This window comes from Ochotona princeps, chromosome 9 (assembly GCF_030435755.1).
Source record: "Ochotona princeps isolate mOchPri1 chromosome 9, mOchPri1.hap1, whole genome shotgun sequence".
Lineage (NCBI taxonomy): Eukaryota > Metazoa > Chordata > Mammalia > Lagomorpha > Ochotonidae > Ochotona > Ochotona princeps.
Genome location: NC_080840.1, coordinates 34,297,905 through 34,319,490, shown reverse-complemented (window position 1 = coordinate 34,319,490; position 21,586 = coordinate 34,297,905). Strand labels below are relative to the sequence as shown.

The 21,586-nt window shown below is 48.3% G+C and overlaps 1 protein-coding gene across 1 annotated transcript in view; it reads left to right on the top strand.

Annotated features, from left to right (window-relative positions):
* Positions 1-21,586, top strand: part of MATN2 (matrilin 2) — a 138,643-nt gene that overhangs the window by 89,601 nt on the left and 27,456 nt on the right. Inside the window, exons 6-10 of the mRNA XM_058668895.1 lie at positions 5,390-5,512; positions 11,787-11,909; positions 16,559-16,681; positions 19,271-19,393; positions 19,614-19,736. Of these exons, the coding sequence (XP_058524878.1) occupies positions 5,390-5,512; positions 11,787-11,909; positions 16,559-16,681; positions 19,271-19,393; positions 19,614-19,736 (615 nt within the window). The remainder of the gene's footprint in view (positions 1-5,389; positions 5,513-11,786; positions 11,910-16,558; positions 16,682-19,270; positions 19,394-19,613; positions 19,737-21,586) is intronic.

The following is a 21,586-nucleotide window of genomic DNA, read 5'->3' as shown; positions in this document are numbered from 1 at the left end:
ACTATGTTGTTCAGTCAATGGAAACACACAGGTAGTTGTTCCAAGTACTGGAATGTTTACTGCGCTGCGGGTAGCAGGTTCCAGATTGCCAGAAGGAATGGAAACATTTATTGACCGGAAGTTGGTGGAGTGTAGATTAAAGGGCTTCTCCACAACCTTGCTTATTTTTGCAATTGGATGAATACTGGGAACCCTACTGTATAGCATTCTGGGAAAAGGAAAGTTTATGGTACATGCTTACCTAAAAATCTTTCTTTTTCAATGATTAATTTACTTTTATTAGAAAATCTGATATACAGAGAGGAGATATAAAAGGAAAGAATTTCTGTCCACTGGTTCACTCCGCAAGTGGCCACAATAACTGGAACTGAGCCCATCTGAAGCCAGGAGTCAGGAGCTTGTTCCGGGTCTCCCATGTGGGTGCAGTCCCAAGACAGTGGGCCATCCTATACTGCTCTCCCAGGACGCAAGCGGGGAAATGGAAGGGAAGTGGAGCAGCCGGGATATAAACTGTTATCCATATGGGATCCCAGTGGTTGCAAGGCAGGGAGTTAGCCACTAGGCTGCCACACTGGACCCACTACCAATAAATCTTAAGCAAAGCTTCTGACTTTCCCACCAGTCTAAATATTGGGGCCAGAAGAGTTATGAGTTGTCTGAGAAACGGAAGTGACTGGGCTTACACACTATACTCCAGGCTGTGAAAGGGGGGGAGTCTAAGAGAGTTCCATGCTAGTGTCTTTTGGTTAAGCTGCCTGACCACTTGTAATTACAGCACCTGAATGTGCTAGAACTTGGAAATCAGATGAGCAGTTCCTCTCCTGTTGGGGATGCAGAGAGAGCTGTAGCCAGAGCTGAAGCTGGTAGATGAGAAGTGTGTAGATGGAGAGCCAAGAGTAATATTGGGAGCTGAAAGTTTTTGAACATAGTGAGTGGGTCAGGCCCAACACGAGGAAGCAGAGTTGGGATGACAGACTTCTGATACAGACCGGCAGCATGGCTGGCCAGCTCCTGTGACACAGAGACTGGGGTGTGTGCCAGGGTTGGTGCTCGTTAATCACAATGTCCCCAGTGTCATCATTAATTTGTCTAACAACCCATTCGTTCTTGAAAGAAGAGAAATGAACTTGGAAGGATTTGGTGCTCAGTATTTCTGCGATGACTCAGCTCCTGCAGCTCGCTAGCATATCATGATGTGCAGACCTTGAGAATGTGAACGTCCTGTTCTCACCACAAGGACTTCTGGGTAAAGCCCACACAGGTGTTCTCAGAGTGCTCTAGGCAGGTAAAGTTATGAAAACATATTCTGTAGTAAAATCACTGACCTGGATACTTTTTTTTGCCCTGATCTAGCGCTGCTTCCAGCTTTTTGTTTGTTTCCCCCTGGTAACAGGAAATATCTTCCAGTTCTGAGATTCTTTCTTCTGCCTCCTTCATTCTATTTTGGAGACTCTCCACTGTACTTTTAGTTTGCTCCACTGTATTCTTCATTTCTGATATTTGATTCATTTGATTCATTTCCAGTGTGACATACTCCTTGAATTCCTTGAATGCCAGCTTTATGTGCTTCTCGTTGATAAGAAGTTTTGTAACAAGTGTTTTTAATTCTGTATCCCCTGTTTTCTCAACATCTTCCTCAGTTAACTCTGAGGTTCGCAAAGGGTTTTGCTCCTTTTTAGGGGAGTTTTCAGTAATATTCATTGTGCCTCTGTCTCTTCTTTTGCTTTTGGTCATTGTACTTCTGGTTATGAGATTCTTCTCTTTGGGGCAGGTTTCTAAGCTGTGTCACCCACAGGTCTGCGGTTCAGTTTTACTTATTGCAGTTGGTACACGGCTCTCTGTTTGCAGTCAGTTGTGCCACTCCCTCCAGCAAGTTCCAGGTCTGTATTCAAGAATTGAAAGACACTATTAAAAGGCCAAATATAAGAGTTATGGGAGTCCCAAAAGGTACAGAAAGAGAAGCTGGGTTTACAAATGTATTCAATGAAAGAATAAGGGAAATTTTCTCTAATCTAGAGAAAACATTGGGAAGCAACACCCAGAAGGGGCACAGAACTCCCAACAGGCTTGACCAAAAGCAATCTTCACCACAACACATGATCATCAAGCTCTCTTCAATAGAACACAAGAAAAAGATCCTTAAATGTGCACATGAAAAAAAATTAATAGACATATAAAGGAATGCCAATTAAACTCACAGGAGACCTCTCACAGGAAACTCTATAGGCAAGAAAAGAATGGAGTGAGATATTCCACATTCTAAAAGCAAAAAAATTGTTGACCCAGGGTAATGTACCCAGCAAAACTTTCCTTTGTTGTTCAAAATGAAATGAAATTCTTCCACAGTAAAGAAAAGTTGAAAGAATATGCCTCTTCCAAACCTGCCCTACAAAGGATGCTTCAAGATGTTCTCTTGACAGAGAAGAGGAATAGCACCTACCAAAACCAAAGGCAAATGTGAAGAACATCCCAGTAAAATAACAGAAGATTAAATCAATGAACAACCCATTGCTAAAATCACAGGACCAAATTACCATCCATTCATATTAACCCTGAATGTAAATGGCTTAAACTCATCAAAATTAGTGATCTGGGACTGAAACAATAAACAGAGTACAGTTCTTTACCCTTTAGAAATACTTACTTTTCCATGTTCATCCTTATATTATCACTGTATTAAACAAGTCGCTGTCTTCTCCATGTATGCTTCTTAAAAACTTAGCTGTGTATTAATTTTACAGCTTGTTTCCTTGTTATTATTTATCTATTTAGAGCAGCGTGCCCTAAAACACTATACAGGGAGGCAGTTTTAAATTTTATATGCTTGCTTATTTATTTAAGAGGCAAGAGAGGGGCTGAGGTGCAGGGGAGAAACAGGTAGACAGAGAGCAGTGGCTCCCATTCTGAGGCTGGTGCTATAACCAAGTCCATATGGGCGCCGGTTCTAATCCCGGCAGCTCCACTTCCCATCCAGCTCCCTGCTTGTGGTCTGGGAAAGCAGTCGAGGATGGCCCAAAGCCTTGGGACCCTACACCCGCGTGGGAGAATTGGAAGAAGCTCCTGGCCTCTGGCTCCTGGCTTCAGATCAGCTCAGCTCCAGCCATTGTGGCCAGTTGAGGAGTGAAGCCCAACTTCCCATCGGATGGAAGATTTCTCTGTCTCTCCTTCTCTCTGTAATTCTGCCATTTCAAATTAAAGAAAGAGAGAGAGCTCCTGCCCAGTGTTTCACTCTGTGAAACACTGAAATCCGCAGTGGTTGATGCTGGGTCAGACCAAAGTCAAGCCAAACCCAGTCCCACAGTGATTCCCAGCTCACCCAGAGTAGAGGCCAAAGTCCTGGTATGGACCCTCCTGATCTGTTCCCTTCTTGTCGCCCACCTGTCTGCCTGCTCCACCCTGGCTCGTTGGTGAATCCTGCAGCAAAACAGGCGCTACCCCATCCCCTGACTGTGGCACTTGCTGCTCTCTCAGTTTGGCATGATCCCTCACAGGTGTCCTCATGGCTCAAACCTCATTCAAGACTTTGCCCAGGGTCACCTTCTTCGAGAGGCCTTTCTCACCAACTCCGTTTCATCACCCCCTCTGCCTTTCCTCCACTTCCTCTTTGCTATTTTTCTCCTGAACACTTCACATCTTTTTTTTTAAACTATTATTTATTCTTTAATAATAAACTTTAGGGCCCGGCGGCGTGGCCTAGCAGCTAAAGTCCTCGCCTTGAAAGCCCCGGGACCCCATATGGGCACCGGTTCTAATCCCGGCAGCTCCACTTCCCATCCAGCTCCCTGCTTGTGGCCTGGGAAAGCAGTAGAAGACGGCCCAAAGCATTGGGACCCTGCACCCGCGTGGGAGACCCGGAAGAGGTTCCAGGTTCCCGGCTTTGGATTGGCGCGCATCGGCCCATTGCTGCTCACTTAGGGAGTGAATCATCGGACGAAAGATCTTCCTCTCTGTCTCTCCTCCTCTGTGTACATCTGGCTGTAATAAAGTGAATAAATCTTTAAAAAAATAAACTTTAGTAATAATAATAAACTTTAGTAATAATAATAATAAAGCTGAATACAGAAGTATATAGAGAGATCTACCTGTTGGCTCACTGCATAAATGCCTCAACAGTGCAGGCTGTCCAGGCTGAAGCCAGGAGCCCAGAACTGCTTCCCAGTCTCATACTTGGGTGGCAGGGACTCAAGCACTTGCTATCGTCCTCTGCCTTCCCGGGTGCATTAGCAAAGAGCCATACTAGAAGTGGAGCATCCAGGACTTCAACCTGTGCCCTCAAACAGGATGCTGATCTTGCAGGCAGTGCTTCAACCCACTGTGTCACAATATCAGCCTCTCCATCTTCTTTTAGATTTATTTATTTTTATTTTTATTTGAAAGCCAGATTTTTATAGAGAGAAAGCGAGATAGAGATTTTCTGCTTCATGGTTAACTCCCCAAATGGCCATAACAGCTGGGGCTGAACTCATCCAAAGCCAGGAACCAGGAGCTTCTTCTGGGTCTCCCAAATGGGTGCAGGGGCCCAAGGACTTGAGCCATCCTCCACAGGTTTCCCGGGCCATAAGCAGGGAGCTAGATCAGAAGTGGAGCAGCTGCGACACAAAACAGTACCCACATGGGGTCGAGATCAGCATGCTACGTCACTGTGCTGGCTCCACGCCCTTCTCTCTTCTAATCATCTATTTGTTTCCTTACTTCATTCTTATCTGTTCCTCACCACTATCGTCATGCGCATACAAGCTTGGGGAGTGCTGAAATGTTTGCTTTACTGTTTGCTTGATACCAGCACCTAAAATTGGGCCTGGTACTCAGTCAGTGTTTGTGAAATGAGTAATAACCCAGTGTATTTTCTCGTAAGTATTAAATCATTTACTCTTATTAAATGTTCACCTTGTTTTCCAGACGTGTGTATGTGCTGGTGAACAATGCTGCTATTAATGACTTACCACGTTTAATCCCTTTCTTTTTTCCAATGATTTCTTGAGTCACCTTTCCAGAATGATCATACTGCCTGCCAAGAGGAGTTTCTTCCACCATTCATAACTGTGTCCATGCTGCTGTGCCAGTGGTAGCTTGCATCTCTTCTTTATTTTTGCCAGTTTCATAGGTATGCCTTGTAGTCATTTTCAATGTGCAGGTCTAACTTTTAAATGGGTTTACTTGTATGTCCTTCAGTTTAGCGTCTGGTGTGAATTACCTTATTAGAGTCCTGGTTTAACTTTTTAGAGGACAGAAGCTGTGGTTGCACATTTATTTACCCCTATTCTTTTTTTAGAGGGGTCAGCAATATTCATCTGTGTTCTCATTTGTTGGAAGTTTGCTACCGTGCTCCCCTTCTCCTTCACTCTGCTGGCAGGTAGAACTAAATTCTGCCGTGTCTGCTTTTCCACAGCTGTGGACTATTGTGCGTCGGAGGATCACGGCTGTGAACATGAGTGTGTCAATGCTGATGGCTCCTATGTTTGCCGGTGCCGTGAAGGATTTGCTCTTAACCCAGACCAAAAAACGTGCACAAGTAAGTTACTCATCCACATCCAATAGGGGCAACTGTGGCCAGGAAGGTCAAAGCCAAAGTGGAACACTTGACCATGACCTGTGGGTCTGGGGACTTCTCAAACTCTTCTTCTGCCAGGCTTACTTGACTTGCCCGAAGGTTACAGCCCACTTTGCTTCAATGCCACCATCACCCAAGGTGTCAGCTGTGGGTCTCGGTGGGAGACCAAGGGTAGATGTGTGCTTCCAACACCCAGTGAGCGTGCTACCCTACTTCATTCTGACTTGGCCTGACTGTACCTTCTGTCCTAACAGGGCTTGGAGAATATTTTTCTTGAAGCTCTGTGGTTTGTGGGCTACAGCTCTGACTTCTCACAAGTACCAGAAAACCACTGCACTGAAAAGAATTGGGCATGCTTTCTTTTGGGTGGGGCAGGGATAGGTAGATAGTTTGTAGAGATCTGTTCGTTTTCGAGCTATTAACACCTTCCCTTCTCACTGCCTGTCAGGACACGCAGAAGCCAGATCTAGAAGAGGACTTATAAAGGAAAGAGGATGCTAGGGGCACTTAGAAAGCTGGAGTCGGGAGCTGGCACAGCAGTGTATCACATTAATACTCTGCCTACAAACATGGGCACCAGTTTGTATCCTGGCTGATCCATGCTTGTGGCCTAGGAAAGCAGCAAAGGGATGGCTCAAGTCCTTGGGTCCCTCCACCCATGTGGGAGACCTAGAAGAAGCTCCCGGCTCCTAGCTTCAGATAGGTTCAGTTCCAGCTGTTGTGGCCATTTGGGGAGTGAATCAGCAGATGGAAGATATCTCTCTGTGTCTCTCCTCTTTCTATAAAAATCTGGCTTTCAAATAAAATAAATCTTTAAAAAAAATGAAGAAATCTGAAGGTGATACTGCCCTTGTGAGAACACAGACTCTCTGGGGTTTTCCTGATCTGTGGCAAACCCTGAGAAACAAGAACCAGTTAAAAGAACACATGCACAGGGTGACCCTGGCCACTCCCAGTTAAGGCAGCCATCCTGTTAGCAATGACCAAGGCTTCCCATCAGCCTCTGGCCAAGTCAACTGGCTGCTGCTATGATGTTGAAAGATTTACTAAAGGGAGGGGGGAAGGAAAGGAAGAAAAATTCCACTACTTATAAACTTGGAAAGAATTTTAAAAATTAGAAGAAACATAATTACTTAATTTCCTGTTTCCATTTTTAGCCAAAAAAGTAATGTAATTTGTAAATGTGAAGTTATTGCCCAAAAGTGTAGTCTAGTGAGTGTAAATACAATGAAATGAGACTAATGCATTATTAAACCAAAATATACATCATTTGAGTTTTATGTTCGAGTAGGTGATGTAATTTAAAACAAGTGAGGACTATTCAAAACACATCTTTTCTAACCATTTCTTATCCCAAAATCACCCATCCAAATCTACATATTTTCTGCATAGGAGAAGGGTGGAAATTTGCAAAAACAGTCCATTTGTAAAGCATTTCAGAATTTTTTTTTGAAGATTTATTTGTTTTTACTGGAAAGGTAGATTTACAGAGGGAAGGAGAGATAGACCAAGACCTTCCATCCACTGACTCACTCCCCAGGGGGCCGCAATGGCCGGAGCTGAGTTGATCCAAAGCCAGGAGCCAGGCTTCCTCCAGGTCTCCCACTCTCCTGCTTTCCCAGGCCACAAGCAGGGAGCTGGATGGGAAGTGGAGCATCTGGGACATGAAGTGGCAGCCATATAAGATGTGGTGCTTGCAGGCAGTAGATTAGGCAGATGAGCTATCACAGTGACACCCAAGGCAGTTTTTTCATTGTGGTAAGATATGCGTATCTGGAATTTTCCAATGGGAGCAATTTTCTAGGTATACAATTGTGTGGCATTAAGCCCATTCATACAGTGGTGCAACCATCACTACTATCCTCTCCAGACCTTTTTAACATCCCACATGAACCCGTAGAGCCACTAAGCACTAACTCCCTCTGCCTCTCCCCCACACTCGCCCCTTAGCTCCTAGTAACTGCTGCTTTGCTTCCTGTCTTTATTAATTTCAGTCTCCCAGTTACCTCCTAGAAGTGGGAATCAGACTGTACTTTTTCCTTTTGTGACACCTAGCATGAGGTCTTCCAAACTGATCCATGCTATAGCAGGTGTAAGGATTTGCTTCCTTTTGAGAGGCTGAGCAACAGTCCATCCGCTGTGTTTGCCATGTCATGTTCTTCATGGACACATTGGCTACTCCTGCCTTCCAGAAGTTGTGACAGCACCACTGTGAACTGGGGTCTGTGAGTATTGTCAAGTGCCTGCTTTCAGTTCTTTGTAGTATTTATCCTAAAGTGAATGGCTAGATTGTAGAGTAGTGAGACTTTGTGAGGTCTGATTTGAAACCCTTACACTTAAGGCACTCTGAGCTGTGTATGGGCTTTTCACCAGACAGGTCAATAGAGAATTTCAGATCTTTGTAGGGGAATGTGTCTCTGGTACCAAAGAGACTGCATTTCGTGTCTCAAGCTCAGTCAGCTAATGCATGTACTGATGAGTAAAGGCAACTGGAGACACATTGTTGCCAATAGGCTGCTATTCATTGCTTACTGCCTTAGGATCGTAACATACATTATTTTTCAGATTCCATTGCTAACTGAGTTGGCATTTCCACCTTATTTTTTAAATGAGAAGGTTACACATAGAGTAAGGCACTGAGTGAATAATTATTTGGTGCTCACATTAAAGGGGAACCACAGGTAAAGAATTGTATTCTGAATCAGCGGCAGGAGAGTGAGAAGATATGGATTCTTAGACTTCCTGGGCAGGACGTAGTTTGACAGCTGAGTCACACTACGGTGCTACAGCCTGTGGTATGAGGAGACTTTTAAAAATGTTCACAGAGTGACCAACATTGTGGCTTTATGGATTAAGCTGCTGCTTGCGTTACCAGTATCCCATGTGGGCACTAGTTAGAACTTACTGCTTCATCTGCTATCCAGCTCCCTGATGATGTGCCTAAGAAGACAGTGTTGGGCCCACAAACCCAGATGGTAGACCTGGATGAAGCTCCTGGCCCCTGGCGTCCATCTGGTCCTTTCCTAACTGTTGCGGTCAGTTGGGAGAGAACCAGAAGATGGAAGATCTCTCTCTCTGTAACTCTGCCTTACAAGTCAAATAAGTAAACTTTAGAAGTATTAAATTTAATTTACAAATAACATTATTTTGGTGGGAAAAATTGGAATCCATGCATAATTTTTATAATATACACTTTCCATGACCTTTTATGTGTGTTAATTTAAAAACTTTTGTATCAAAACTTTTGTATCAAAATCAGAACCAGTGCCCATATGGGATCCCGGGGCGTTGGAGGCGAGGACTTTAGCCGCTAGGCCACGCTGCCGGGCCCATTTTTTTTTTCTTTTAAGATTTATTTATTTTGGGCCCGGCGGCGTGGCCTAGCAGCTAAAGTCCTCGCCTCGAACGCCCCGGGATCCCATATGGGCGCCGGTTCTGATCCCGGCAGCTCCACTTCCCATCCAGCTCCCTGCCTGTGCCTGGGAAAGCAGTCAAGGATGGCCCAATGCATTGGGACCCTGCACCCACGTGGGAGACCCGGAGGAGGTTCCAGGTTCCTGGCTTTGGATCGGTGCAGCATCGGACCGTTGCGGCTCACTTGGGGAGTGAATCATCGGATGGAAGATCTTCCTCTCTGTCTCTCCTCCTCTGTGTATATCTGGCTGTAATAAAATGAATAAATCTTTAAAAAATAATAAATAAAAAAAATAAAATAGCTCCAAGCCAAAAACATCTCAAATGCCTAGCAGCAGATGCATAAACATGTTGTAGTATAACCATATAATTAAATATTACTCTGAAAGAAAAAGCAACAGATGTTTTGGGTTGGTTGGTATGGCACAGTTAAGTTGCTGCTTCTGCTTGGAACACAACCTTTTCATATCAGAGTACTACTGCAAGTCCTAACTCCTCGACTTCCAATCCAGCTTCCTGTTAATGCCACTCCAGGAGACAGCAGATGGTGACCCAAGTGCTTGAATCCCTGCCATCCAAATAGGAAACCTGCATGGAGTTTCTGGCATGTGGCTTCTGCCTGGCTCAACTTTGGCTGTTCATTCATTTGGAAAGTGAACCAGCAGATGGAAGATTTCTCTCCCTGCTACTGCTACACTTTTCAAGTAAAATACTTAAGCCTTTAAGAAAAGAAGATAGTAGTTGATAGGCACATATGGCTCTTTATTGGATGTTTGAGATGCTGCCAGTGCAGTTGAGGAACTGAATTATTAATTTTATCCAACTGTAATCAACCTTAATTGAAATATCCAATTGAGGCAGCACTGTTTTAATTAAAGAATGATGGATAGGACCTGGCACAAAAGCTCAACTGGCTAATCCTCCACCTCCTAGCACCGGCATCCCGTATGGCAGTACCGGTTCATGTCCTGCCTGATCCACTTCTCATCCAGCTCCCTGCTTGTGGCCTGGGAAAGCAGTGGATGATGGCCCAAAGCCTTGGGACCCTGCACCCATGTGGGAGACCCAGAGGAAGTTCCTGAATCCTGGCTCCTAGCATAGTATGGCTCAGCTCTGGCCATGGGAGTGAAACAGCAGATGGAAAATCTTTTTCTCTTTGTCTCTTTTTCTCTGTAAATCTGATTTTCCAATAAAAATAAATAAATAATTAAAAACAAACAAAGAAAGATTGAAGGGTAAATGTGAAAACAAAGCCTGACCCTAGACAAGATCCTGTCCTGTTGGGTGAAGATTGATGTAAAGAACATTGTTAAATCAATTGAGAAGATTAGAATAAGAGTAATGGATTTTTAAAAAGTGTATCAGTGTGCGTTTATGAAGTGTGTAAGTTATTGTGGTTATGTAAGAGAATAGCACTCTCTTTTTTGAAGGGAATATCCCTTGCCTTGGGAAGCTCATGGAGTACTTAAAGGATAAGAATCAGGGTGTAGACAATTCAGATAATTATTATAATCTCAGATAATTCAGAGAGATGACCAAATAATCAAGAAAAATGGGATGAAATGTTAACAGTTAGGTAACTGGGTAAAAAGCATGTAGGTGTGTCTTGTACTGTTATTATGTGTGTAACTTTTTGTAAGTTTGAAATAGTTTCCAAATGACAGTTCTTCTGAGTGCCTTTGTATGTGATTATGGCTAATACAGTATTTTTTAAAGAGTCCTGGTCTTTTAAAGATACATTAGGAAATATGGGTAAAATGACATCATGTCTGGGGTTTGTTTCAAAGTAATATGGGATGTTAATCTGGAGGTTGAGGGTATAGAAGAAAGAACAGCTGTGGATTGACTCTTGAATCTACACATGAATTCCTTACTCTGTCCACTTCTGTAGTTTGAAATTTCCATGACTTTAGAGTGGGATGGATCGACGTCTTATTGTTTTTCCTTTCAAGGATATGGCATGCTTTTCTCTTTCTTGGTTTCTTTCTTCGTGGACCCCTAAACCTCTCATTTCTTCATTATGAAAATTATATACGCAATACAAGTATGTTCCTTAAAACAATAAAAACCCTCAGCAACACAAAGACTTCTTTTAAGGCCCCATCAGCAGCCACTTACATGTCAAGTGATTTAGCTAATGCCTCCAACCTCCACTACAACAAAATAGTTCACTCAGACCCTCTAGTCAGAAAGTCCCTTTCCATACTGAAAGACACTTGTGGAAGCAAAATTCCAGTAAAAGTTCCTTGAAGCACCTTTTCCCCTAATACCTTGAGTTCGCATATCCTGAGAGGTCATATTCTCTGATTATTGAAACCCTGAGAGACAAGGTTCGATCCTGTGCACCTGAGTCCAGTCTGGTGGCCAAGGGGGCGTCTGGATCTGAGGAAACTGATACCTCTTACTCCTGGGTCTGATTCTGCATCCTATTGTTTGTGTTTGAGGAGTTGAGGTGGTTTGGGGTTTGATTTTGGGAGAGCTCATTTATTCGCATCCATTCAATGAAATACTCCATGCTCTCTCTCCCATCTGGCAAGCAGCAGCCAGCGGGTCTGAACCAAGACAGGGAAGACATGTTCACAGATTAATTTCTGGCAGCGAATTTGGTAACATGTCAAGAAGGTTCTAGTTCCTGGGGCTCTGGCCATTTCCCTAAACCTCGAAACAGCTCCAGTGACAGATGTCTTCATGTCGGACAAGTCTTGGAACAGCTTTGGCCTTCTCTCGTGTTCAGGAAACAGTTGAGACTGCCAGTCCCTTGGTTCTCGTGGGCTAGCTTTCTCGTTCTGTTCCGCATTCCCAGGCTTTTCTTTCTTCACAGAGATAGACTACTGTGCCTCCTCTACTCACGGGTGTCAGCATGAGTGTGTCAACACAGAGCACTCCTACTCCTGCCGCTGCCTGAAGGGCTTCACCCTGAACCCCGACAAGAAGACCTGTCGCCGTGAGTGTTGCTGGGCACTGGGAAGGCCTGGTCTCACTAAGCGCTCCCCCAACAGCCCTTCTCTTCCTTGCACATCACAGCCCAGAGGGATTTGGGTTTCCCAACATTCATCTGTTGTTGGTTCTATCTTTTAGCTCCCTGGAGCCTGCGAATGGGCATGATTTGGGTTATCTTAGGGTATATTATGGTGATGAGTTTTCCAGGTTGAGTAGACTGGATCTGACCAGACAGTCACCGTACAAAGTCAAAGCCCACCCACATTGAGGCGTTCCCACCTGTCTTAAATGAGGATGCCTTCTCCTTTGCCCCAGGATGTGGGCTTGGGATTTTGAATCAGAAAAGGTGGGGTCCTGTAGACAGGAGGCAAAAGAGATTGATCATGTCCATCCTGCAAGATCAGACACTTGGGGATGTTCAGAGCAGGGAAATGGTAGCTTTGTCATCTTTGATAGAACATTCAAGAGTACAGGGGTCAGCTGAAGGATACTGAGGATGTGCTGGGTAGACCAGATGCTTGCATCTAGCCCATCAAAAGGCCTAGCCAGAACTGCAGAGCAGGCACCCTTAGAAGGATGCCTCTAATCTAGATTGTTCCTGAGATTACTACCAGAATGGGAGGCCCACCACAGAACAGAGATGTTGGCCTTCGTCTCGTTGCTGAATGAGTGCCGGGTCTACATCAGTGCGCTGTGTGCTCTGTGGACAAATGAGGCCATACATGAGTCCCTGTGAGATGCAGCATCTGGGAGAAGCTGCAGCTGCGACGTGAGCTCTTCCGTCTTTTTAGAAACATGGCCTTTCAGCATGAAAGGTGTGATTTTTTTTAAAAAGGTGATGTTCCCCTCATGCATCTGCAGTCAGGCTGCCAATGTCCATCATAGAACTTTCTGGAATGTCCATCTAGGGATGCATCATCCTACACGGTCCTTCTTCCTGGTAATGTGTTGGACAGCAAGGATCAGCATGGCAGGCCCAAGTTCTGGAAGGTTTCGCTGTGTATGTATTTAGACAAGTACAATGGGCAGCATCACTGGATCCAGAGGGGTGACCCTGTACCTGTTGAGAGCACAGATGAGCTGGCGAGCTCTTTCTAATAAGTGCAGTGGTGGAGGGTTGCAGAGCTGCTGTTTTGAAACCAACTTTCTCCTGGAAAAGATCATTCCCTCTACCTCGCCTGCATATATACCCTGGAAACACTCAAGCATTCAGTGGGAATTTGAATGGAGAGCATTCAGAATGTGCAAAGAATTAGATGGGATAGTTTCTTAGGGACCACACATGCCTAGAGGGTGTGGGAGGGCTGGCTTTCCTGGCATGGTCACTCCCCTCTCCGCTATTTGCACCTCTTCCTAGGGGTGAGTATGTCAGGGCTGACCACACCCTCGGAGAATCTCTCACAGGTGGGCTTGTATTGTGGATCAACTCAGGCATATGGCCATGGGCAGAGGAGAATTGGCTGGAAGCTCTGCATCTCTTAGCAACTGTCTGAGATCGCCTGGCCCTGTGACCACTCCCTCCCTCCACACCCTGCCTGCTGAGATGCTTGGGAGAAGCAGCTGGGCAAGACTGGGATTGTCAGCAAGGGAGGAGGAGGGGGGCCGAGCGAAAGTGACTGAGTGATTTGGGCCTGCACGAATTGGCTCACCCCTGAGGCCGTTGTAGGCTGTGATGTGCGTGATGTCAGTGGCCCTTATTCTATTTCCTCATTAGCCAGGTGCCCCATATTTTCATCCGAGACAAAGCCAGGCCCCAGCCTCACTGCCGCAGGGCCATGGCCTTTACTGCGAGCCCCACCCTTGGCTCCTGCAGGCAGCTTCCCAGAGCTGCCACTGCCTCGAAGAAGTGTGCGCCTGCTTGGCGGCTATGGCCGACAGCTGGGAGTGGAAGGGAGTGCTCTCCGGCTCTCTGCAGCATTGAGCTTCAGATGAAAGAGAGAGAAGCTGGGCTTCAAGGCTGGAATTTGTGATGGGATGTCTGAGGTCTCTAGTGACTTCAGCATTGCCATCCCTAAGCTCAGGGTAGCACCATTTGCATTTAATGGGAGGTAAATAGATGCTGAGTGTGGATTTATTTCCAAATCTAAGAAGCGGTTATTTTTAAAAAATGTATTTATTAATTACATTGTATTATGTGACACAGTTTTATAGGTATGGGGATTTCCCCCCACCCCTCCCCAAACCCTCCCCCCGGTGGATTCCTCCACCTTGTTGCATAACCACAGTTCAGGTTCAGTTGAGATTCAGAAGTGGCTGTTTTTTCTAAGAGATTTGATGTATCCAGTTAAAGTAGACATTGAAAAGCTCAGTCCAGAATTCTTTTTTTTTTTTTTTAAGATTTATTTATTTTATTACAAAGTCAGATATACAGAGAGGAGGAGAGACAGAGAGGAAGATCTTCCATCCGATGATTCACTCCCCAAGTGAGCCGCAACAGCCGGTGCTGCACCGATCCAAAGCCGGGAACCTGGAACCTCCTCCGGGTCTCCCACACGGGTGCAGTGTCCCAATGCATTGGGCCATCCTCGACTGCTTTCCCAGGCCACAAGCAGGGAGCTGGATGGGAAGTGGAGCTGCCAGGATTAGAACCGGCGCCCATATGGGATCCCGGGGCATTCAAGGCGAGGACTTTAGCCGCTAGGCCACGCCGCCCGGCCCATCAGTCCAGAATTCTACAGAAGACTCTGAGCTGGCGTGGGGTCTTTCTCTTCACCTGGGCTCGGATTTTCCTCCTGGACTGTGCCGTCATGGGGTTGAAGATGGGAATAGTTGTGGCCACAAGGCCAAATGCAGACTCCCGGACTGGCCTGTCTGTCTAGGTGGGGAACGAATCAGTCATGGGAGTGACCCCGCCAGCTTTAGCAAGATGCTGCAGAAATGTGTTGGCCATCTTGGTGTTGCTTTTTGGACTGCTCTGGATGGCAGGAAGAAGAAAAATGATGTGGTCCGCACCCACAGAAGTCAGTCCAGGGAGGGAGGCAGACGTGAGAGCCTCATACAAACCAGAAGTGCTAGGGAGCCTCTGATTGTGATTGACGAATGCTGTCTGGCTCTGGAAAAGCATGCTTTGTTTTCACATGTGTCACCTCATGGCTGCAAAGTGGCTGCTGCAGCACCAGGCATCACATTTTCACACTACTAGACTCAAAAGGCAGAAAGGAGAGAGGGTAGAAATAGGCATTATCTCTGTAGGCACCTTTTGTCTTTTCCTTGGAGTGGCCAGTGCACTTTAGCAAGATCTAGGGCCTGTTCCCATTCCTAAAGACCAAGCTCTTACAAAGAGGAGTGTGCTTGCCAGGCTGACTTAGCTCAGCCGTGATTCATGCCTTGGAGGTTGTGGGATAATGCTTGTTGGCAAGACAACCAACAGGGCCTGCCACGTCCTCGGGAAACGAACAATGGTGTGCAGTGAAACAGCTCCAGCCCAGCCAGTGAGGTCACGACGGCCTTTCCCTCCCTTGAAACCAGCCCGGGAAGGCCTCCACCAGCTCACTGGGCTCACTGTCACAGTTCCCGTATCCCCTGTAGCCTGTTTGCGTGTGGGGTTTAACATTTCCTACCAGGAAACCAATCACTCACCAGCTACTGGTTGTGCTGCAGCTCCCGTCTGCTGGCAGATGACGGGGGCGAGGGAACTGGCCGTAGGGAGCTGTGTCACCTCCCATTGCACGATTCCGATGCTGCCACGATCTCCCCCCAAGAACAAGCCGACCCTCTTCCCTGGAACTGCCGTTTTCTGACTTCCTAAGTAGCTGGGTCTTTTGCAAGAGGAGATTTTGTTTATTCTGCCTCCTGCTGTCCGAGGTCACTGTCAGATGTTGCTCTAGACAGAAGCTCCCCCATGACCAGCTGGAGGAAGAGACAAAGCCGAGCTTTGCGAATTTTCTAGAAGGACAGCCTTGCCTTGAACTCTGTCGGTTATCAGCAGATTCTCCACTTAATCTTTGGCCATATCAGAGAGAAAGGACCAATGTTGGGGGAATCCATAGGGATACATCTGGGGTGTCTTCCAGACCAGCTCCCTGAGGACAACGGCTGATTTCTCTGGGTTCTGCAGAGCATCTTGGGTTGCTGAAATTCACCTGCCTTTCCCCCTCCCCTGTAAAGGCAGTTTCCCACAGTCTGATCTTGTCATCTCTTCCAGTTCTCCCGGACCCAGCCACCTATCCAGAGCCTCCACTGCTCTGTACTGTAGTGTGCAAGGGCCAGCCCCATCCTCCCCTGGCAGTCCCCTCAGCTCCTGGCACTGCCCGCATGTGACCCCTGGCTCTCATGTCCTGCCTTTGTGTGGTCTTCCAAACCCTCCCTCTCAATCCCTCTGGCCCCCTTCACTTGCGCACCTCTGCTTCCCATCAAGGCCATCGTCACATCTTCAGCAAAGACACCGACCTCACGTCCCTAAGACTGAGGGGCTGGCCTCTGTCCCCGCTCTGTCCTGTCTTACTGTGGCCAGGGGCCTGAACCCCTCCAGGACAGGCACCTTGACCTTACCTGTGTCGAGCTCCAGGCCCAGCAGCAGCTTGGTGGTGGCACCATCAGTGGATGGATGGTAGCTCCTGCCTTGCCCAGTGCAGGCAGCTCCGTGTAGCTCTCTCAGCATGGCTCCTGGAAAAAGCCTCATGTCTAAGGAGGGGGTGCCCTCTCTGCCCTTAGGGATCAACTACTGCGCCCTGAACAAGCCCAGCTGTGAACATGAATGTGTCAACACAGAGGAGAGCTACTACTGCCGCTGCCGCCGGGGCTACAGCCTGGACCCCAACGGCAAGACCTGCAGCCGTGAGTGTGCAACCTGGGCAGGGACCTTGGGCCAAAGGGAGGCGAGTCACACACAGCACCTGCTCCACTAACAAGCAGGCACCCCTGGAGTCTTTGGCTTTCCCATAGGAGTGATGGGCCCTTCCTTGCCTCGATTTTTCATCCATAAAGTGGGATCATTAGTACTCTTGTAGTCTCAAACATTAGGTTATAGCATTGAAAAGAATCCATAGATACAACTTGTTTGGAACAGTGCTGCCAGGATTGAAACTAATAATTGGTAATCAAAAAAAATTTTTTTAAGATTTTATTTACTTAAAAGAGAGAGAGAGAGAGATCTTCCATCCACCGGCTCACTCCCCAAATGATCATAGTGGCCAGAGCTGCCCCACATAGAAGTCAGGAGCCAGAAGCTTCTTCTAGGTCTCCCTCATGGATGCAGCGGCCCAAGGCTTTGGACCATCCTCCACTGCTTTCCCAGGCCATAGGCAGGGGACCTGGATGGGAAGTGGAGCAGCCAAAATTTGAATCAGTGCTCATGTGAGATGCCCGCACCACAAGTAGTGGCTTAACTTACTATACCACAGTGCTGGCCCCACCAATGTTATTTGCTGTTGAGGGCCATTACTAAATTTTGGCTCATTCTACTAAGTCAGGCCTGAATTCAAATCTAAGCCCTCTGAGACAAGAAGCTGGAAGGGCCAGGTTTTGGAGGGCTGCAGGCATGTTGCACAGGCAGAGTTGGAGAAGCATGGAACTTGGTGCAGGCTTTCCTTGGCTGTCCTGCGGGGAGCCACAGCAACGCTCCACTCAGTGATGTAAACACAGGGGAACTCACAGGCTCTGCCAGCTACAGGATCCTGTGGTGTTCTGTAAGGGCCAACTGGAGAGGAGGCACAAGGGGGCTGCCAGAGGGTCCCTGTGACCTTGGCTTGGCAGTGCTGGGAGCAGGGGCTCTGTTGGGGACGCAGCTGCACGCAAGAGGCCTTTTGTGGCACCTCAGGCCAGCCAGGGAGCCACACGTTCGCTCTAGCTCTGGGGCCAGCAGGAGACGGTGAGGACAGCACCTAGCTGTTGAGCAGGAGGATCACAGCTGGAGTAGGAGGTGCAAGCGTGTCCTCAGGAAATCTCACACCTCGGAGCCCCAGGCAACACAGGGCACGGGGTCTCACCAGCTAAGTTCATGTCCAAGGCCCAAGGATTTCTGAACTGGGAAGTGGCAGCCCATATCAGCACCCCCAATGCCACCCCCGTGCTTGACTTCTGACTGAGTCTATGCAAGAGCCTGCCCTTGGCCCAGAGATGCCCCTGTTGGTGGTGCGTCCCAGTGAAATCCCCCTTGCTCTGGGGCTGGGGATCTGCTGGCTGCCCCAGAAAGGCCATGCCCCCCTGCCCCTGCCTTCCTCTCCCAACATGCACTGGGGAGCCTGGAGAAGCTCCAAGGCTGAGCCAGAGACTGGGATGTGGTCAGCTCTAAGTCTGAATCGAAGCCGTTTCTACTGAGGAGTCCGCTTGCAAGCACTGCTTGCTCCGAGCTCTTCTTGTGCCCTTGTTCTTAACCATGAAGGAAACGGTGGCACGAAAAGACTGCATCCCTCGCCGGGGGTTCTGTGACCAGGAAGTGGCAGGACCAGGACATGGTGCCTGAGATGCTGCAGATGCTGCATTAAGGAGCATCCACTGGCAGAATGTTCCAGAAGGCACTAGTCCCGCGGCCTATGGGAGAGAAGAGGTGACCTCACCCAAGTGCCTGTTTAGTCTCCGGGGATGCCTTTTCTCCAACCTGGAAATCTGGAAGGCAGCTTGCAGGGCCGATGAAGAGGGGGGACCTGTCCATCGCCGCTGTGGGCTTGCGGCCCAGGGACCAGCTGTGCAGTGGGCAGGGTGCCAGACGGGCCACCCATGCAGGCCCAGGCTTCAGTTTGTTTTCTGAATCTGTGTGTCGTGATAAGGGTAAACCAAACCAAACAGAATGCCTTTTCCTATTGTACTTCTAAGAGAAAGGACACCAGGAGTTTTTACTCAGCACCCCTTGATAAAAATACTAAGCATTCACTAAGGGACTGCTGTATGCCAGTTCTCATCCTGAGGGCTTTGTGTGGATCGACTGCTCTCACTGCCACATTCCCAGGCCCAGGAGAAGCTCCACAACTGTGCCCGTCTCTGAGTTCAGGGCATCGTGGCATGATGCCTAGGCATCCTAACCTGGACGTAGAGGAGATGGAGTTGGGGCCACAACCCTCCCTCCTAAGCACTGCTGCGTGAGCTGGCAATGTGCCTTGAGCTCCCCAAGCTTTCCTCCTTGTGCCGCGGAAAAGGCCCCTGTGATGACGATGCACTCGCAGGCTCTGTCTGCCAAGATCCTGGGGCAGAATGCCTCTGTGAAGTCCCTGGTGCTGGCTGCACCTGCCTCTTCAGATGAGGAGATGGCAAGAAACGCAAGCAGGGCTGGAGGTATGGGTGGAGCAGAGCCCTCCCTAGGTAGGGCTCCCTGGGTGTCCAGGAAGGTTTGCTTTGCTGCCCTCTCCATGGCCAGTTCCTTGATCTCTCTCTCTTTCTCTCTCTCTCTCTGTGTGTGTGTGTGTGTGTGTGTGTGTGTGCACCATGCAGGGATAGACCACTGTGCACAGGAGGACCACGGCTGTGAGCAGCTCTGTCTGAACACGGAGGAGTCCTTCGTCTGCCAGTGCTCGGAAGGCTTCCTCATCAACGACGACCTTAAGACCTGCTCCCGTGAGTCCCCTTCCGGCTTCGCTGCTTATGCATGGGTTTGCCAGAGGAGTGAAATGTACACGTGACTGCACAGCCATGGGAATGGATGTGGCATCCTTCCCGTGGCTCCGGGGCATGTGTTTGGGGGTGGAAGGAGCAGGCGTGGCGTCTGCTGGGATTGCATGCCTGCAGGGGCACTCGGTCCCATCGTCATTGCCAGCGACCTCCCCCTGGTTTGCAGGGGTGGACTACTGCCTCCTGAGTGACCATGGCTGCGAGTACTCCTGTGTCAACACAGACAGATCTTTTGCCTGTCAGTGTCCAGATGGACATATGCTCCGCAGTGATGGCAAGACATGTGCAAGTAAGTGAGTGGGGGACCTGTGACTGGCGGGATTCCAGGCAGGGGATCAGGGCGTGCGGGGGACAGTGCTGAGCTGGCTGTGGTCCTATAGGCCTTCGGGACTTTCAGCCTTCGCAGGGCTCCCAGGAACACATGTGACTACAGTCTGTAAGCATTTGAGCCTTGGTGGCGGCTTCTCCCCACCTCCACTTTGTTTCCTTTTCCACGTCTTTGTAGTGATTTTTTTTTTTTGCTACTTCCACAGTCTGCCTCACTACCATCCAGAGGCTGGATAGAGCCCTCGTTGTTTTTTTGTTTGTTTGTTTCTTATTGTCAGTGTTTATTTGCTTAAGAGTCAAAATGGGGCTGGTACAGTAGCCTAGCAAAGGCTGAGGCGATGCCTCGGGTACCGATATCCCATATGAGCACCAGTTCGAGTCCTGAAAGCTCCACTTCCATTCCAGCTCCCTACTAATGACCTGAGAATGAAGAAGAAGATGAGCCAAGTTCGTGGGCCCCTGCACCCCTAGGGGAGACGTGGGAGAAGCTGCTGGCTCCTGCCTTTGGACAGACCCAGCTCCTGCAGCTGCAGCCATTTGGTGGAGTGGACAACTGATGAAAGAGCTCTGTGTTTCTCTTTCTCTCTAACTCTGCCGTTCAAATAAAAATAAATCTTTCTTAAAAAGAAAGAGAGACACAGAGAAACTTCCTCATCTGTTGCTTCACTATCTAAATTCTGTGACAACTGAGATTGGACTGGGTCAGAGCTAGGAGCCTAAAATGCAATCCAGGTCTCCCACATGGGTGGTCAAGACCCAGCCGTGTGAGCCACCACCAGTGCCTCCCGGGGGGCACGTTGGCAGGGAGCTGGAGTGAGGAGCCAGAGCAGGGCATGGAACCCAAGTACTCCCATGTGGGAAGTGAGCATCTCAAGTACTAAGCCCAGCACCCCAGCTAGAGCCGTGGAGAGTTCTCAACTCTCCACTCTGCCCCCAGCCAAACAGCAGTGCCCACAAGTAATAACAACCTGCTGGCTGAGTGACAGGCCCTGTACCACACAGAAGCATCGTCACAGCTGGTGACAGATGGAAAACTGCAGCTAGGTCAGTTGCTTAAGGTGGCCAACTGTCCAGGATTGGACTCCAGCTGTGCTCTGTCGGGTGCCAAGTCAGCCCTGGGGAGAGGCTGAGGCTCTGGAGCAACGCTGTCCTTGCGCCAATTCCCAGGCCCCCTCCTCTGCTGTGTTTGCTGCACTACAGTGTGTTCCCAAGCAGACTGTGGTCAGAAATGAAACAGTCATTCAGAACGATAGCACTGGAAATGGAGGACTGTCATTATATCTTGCTGTTTCCCGGGTTAGAGCCCATGACGGCTGTTACCATCATGGCCACAGCCCAGCTCACCCAGCTTTGGAAATCATCTGTTCATGCGGGCTGACAGCATGGCTGGGCGGACCTGTCTCTTCGCCACCTGTGGGAAAACAATCTTTCCCCAGTCTGGAATTGTCTCGTGGATCTCGGCGCTTGGTCCATCCAAGTCGCGGCTGGCTGCTGGTGGCTCCCTGCCCTGCTACCTCACAGGCTGCTGCTGCTGCTGCCAGCTACAAGGAGGATGTGGGGATCCTGGGGTGCAGGAGGGGTGTGTCAAATAGCATCTGCATTTCAGGGGGTTCGCAGGTGGGTTTGAACTCCATCATCTTTCATGATGGTGTGTCTCTTCTTTGTCCCTCTCTGCTATGACAATCAAGAGCTGACTAAGGATGCCAAATTTCTAAGAAATTCTTCTGGACCCTTCCAAAAACATATGGCTGTTTCTCCTACTAAGATTTTGTCTCTCCCCCTGTCCCCCCCCCCAACACATGCGCATCCAGA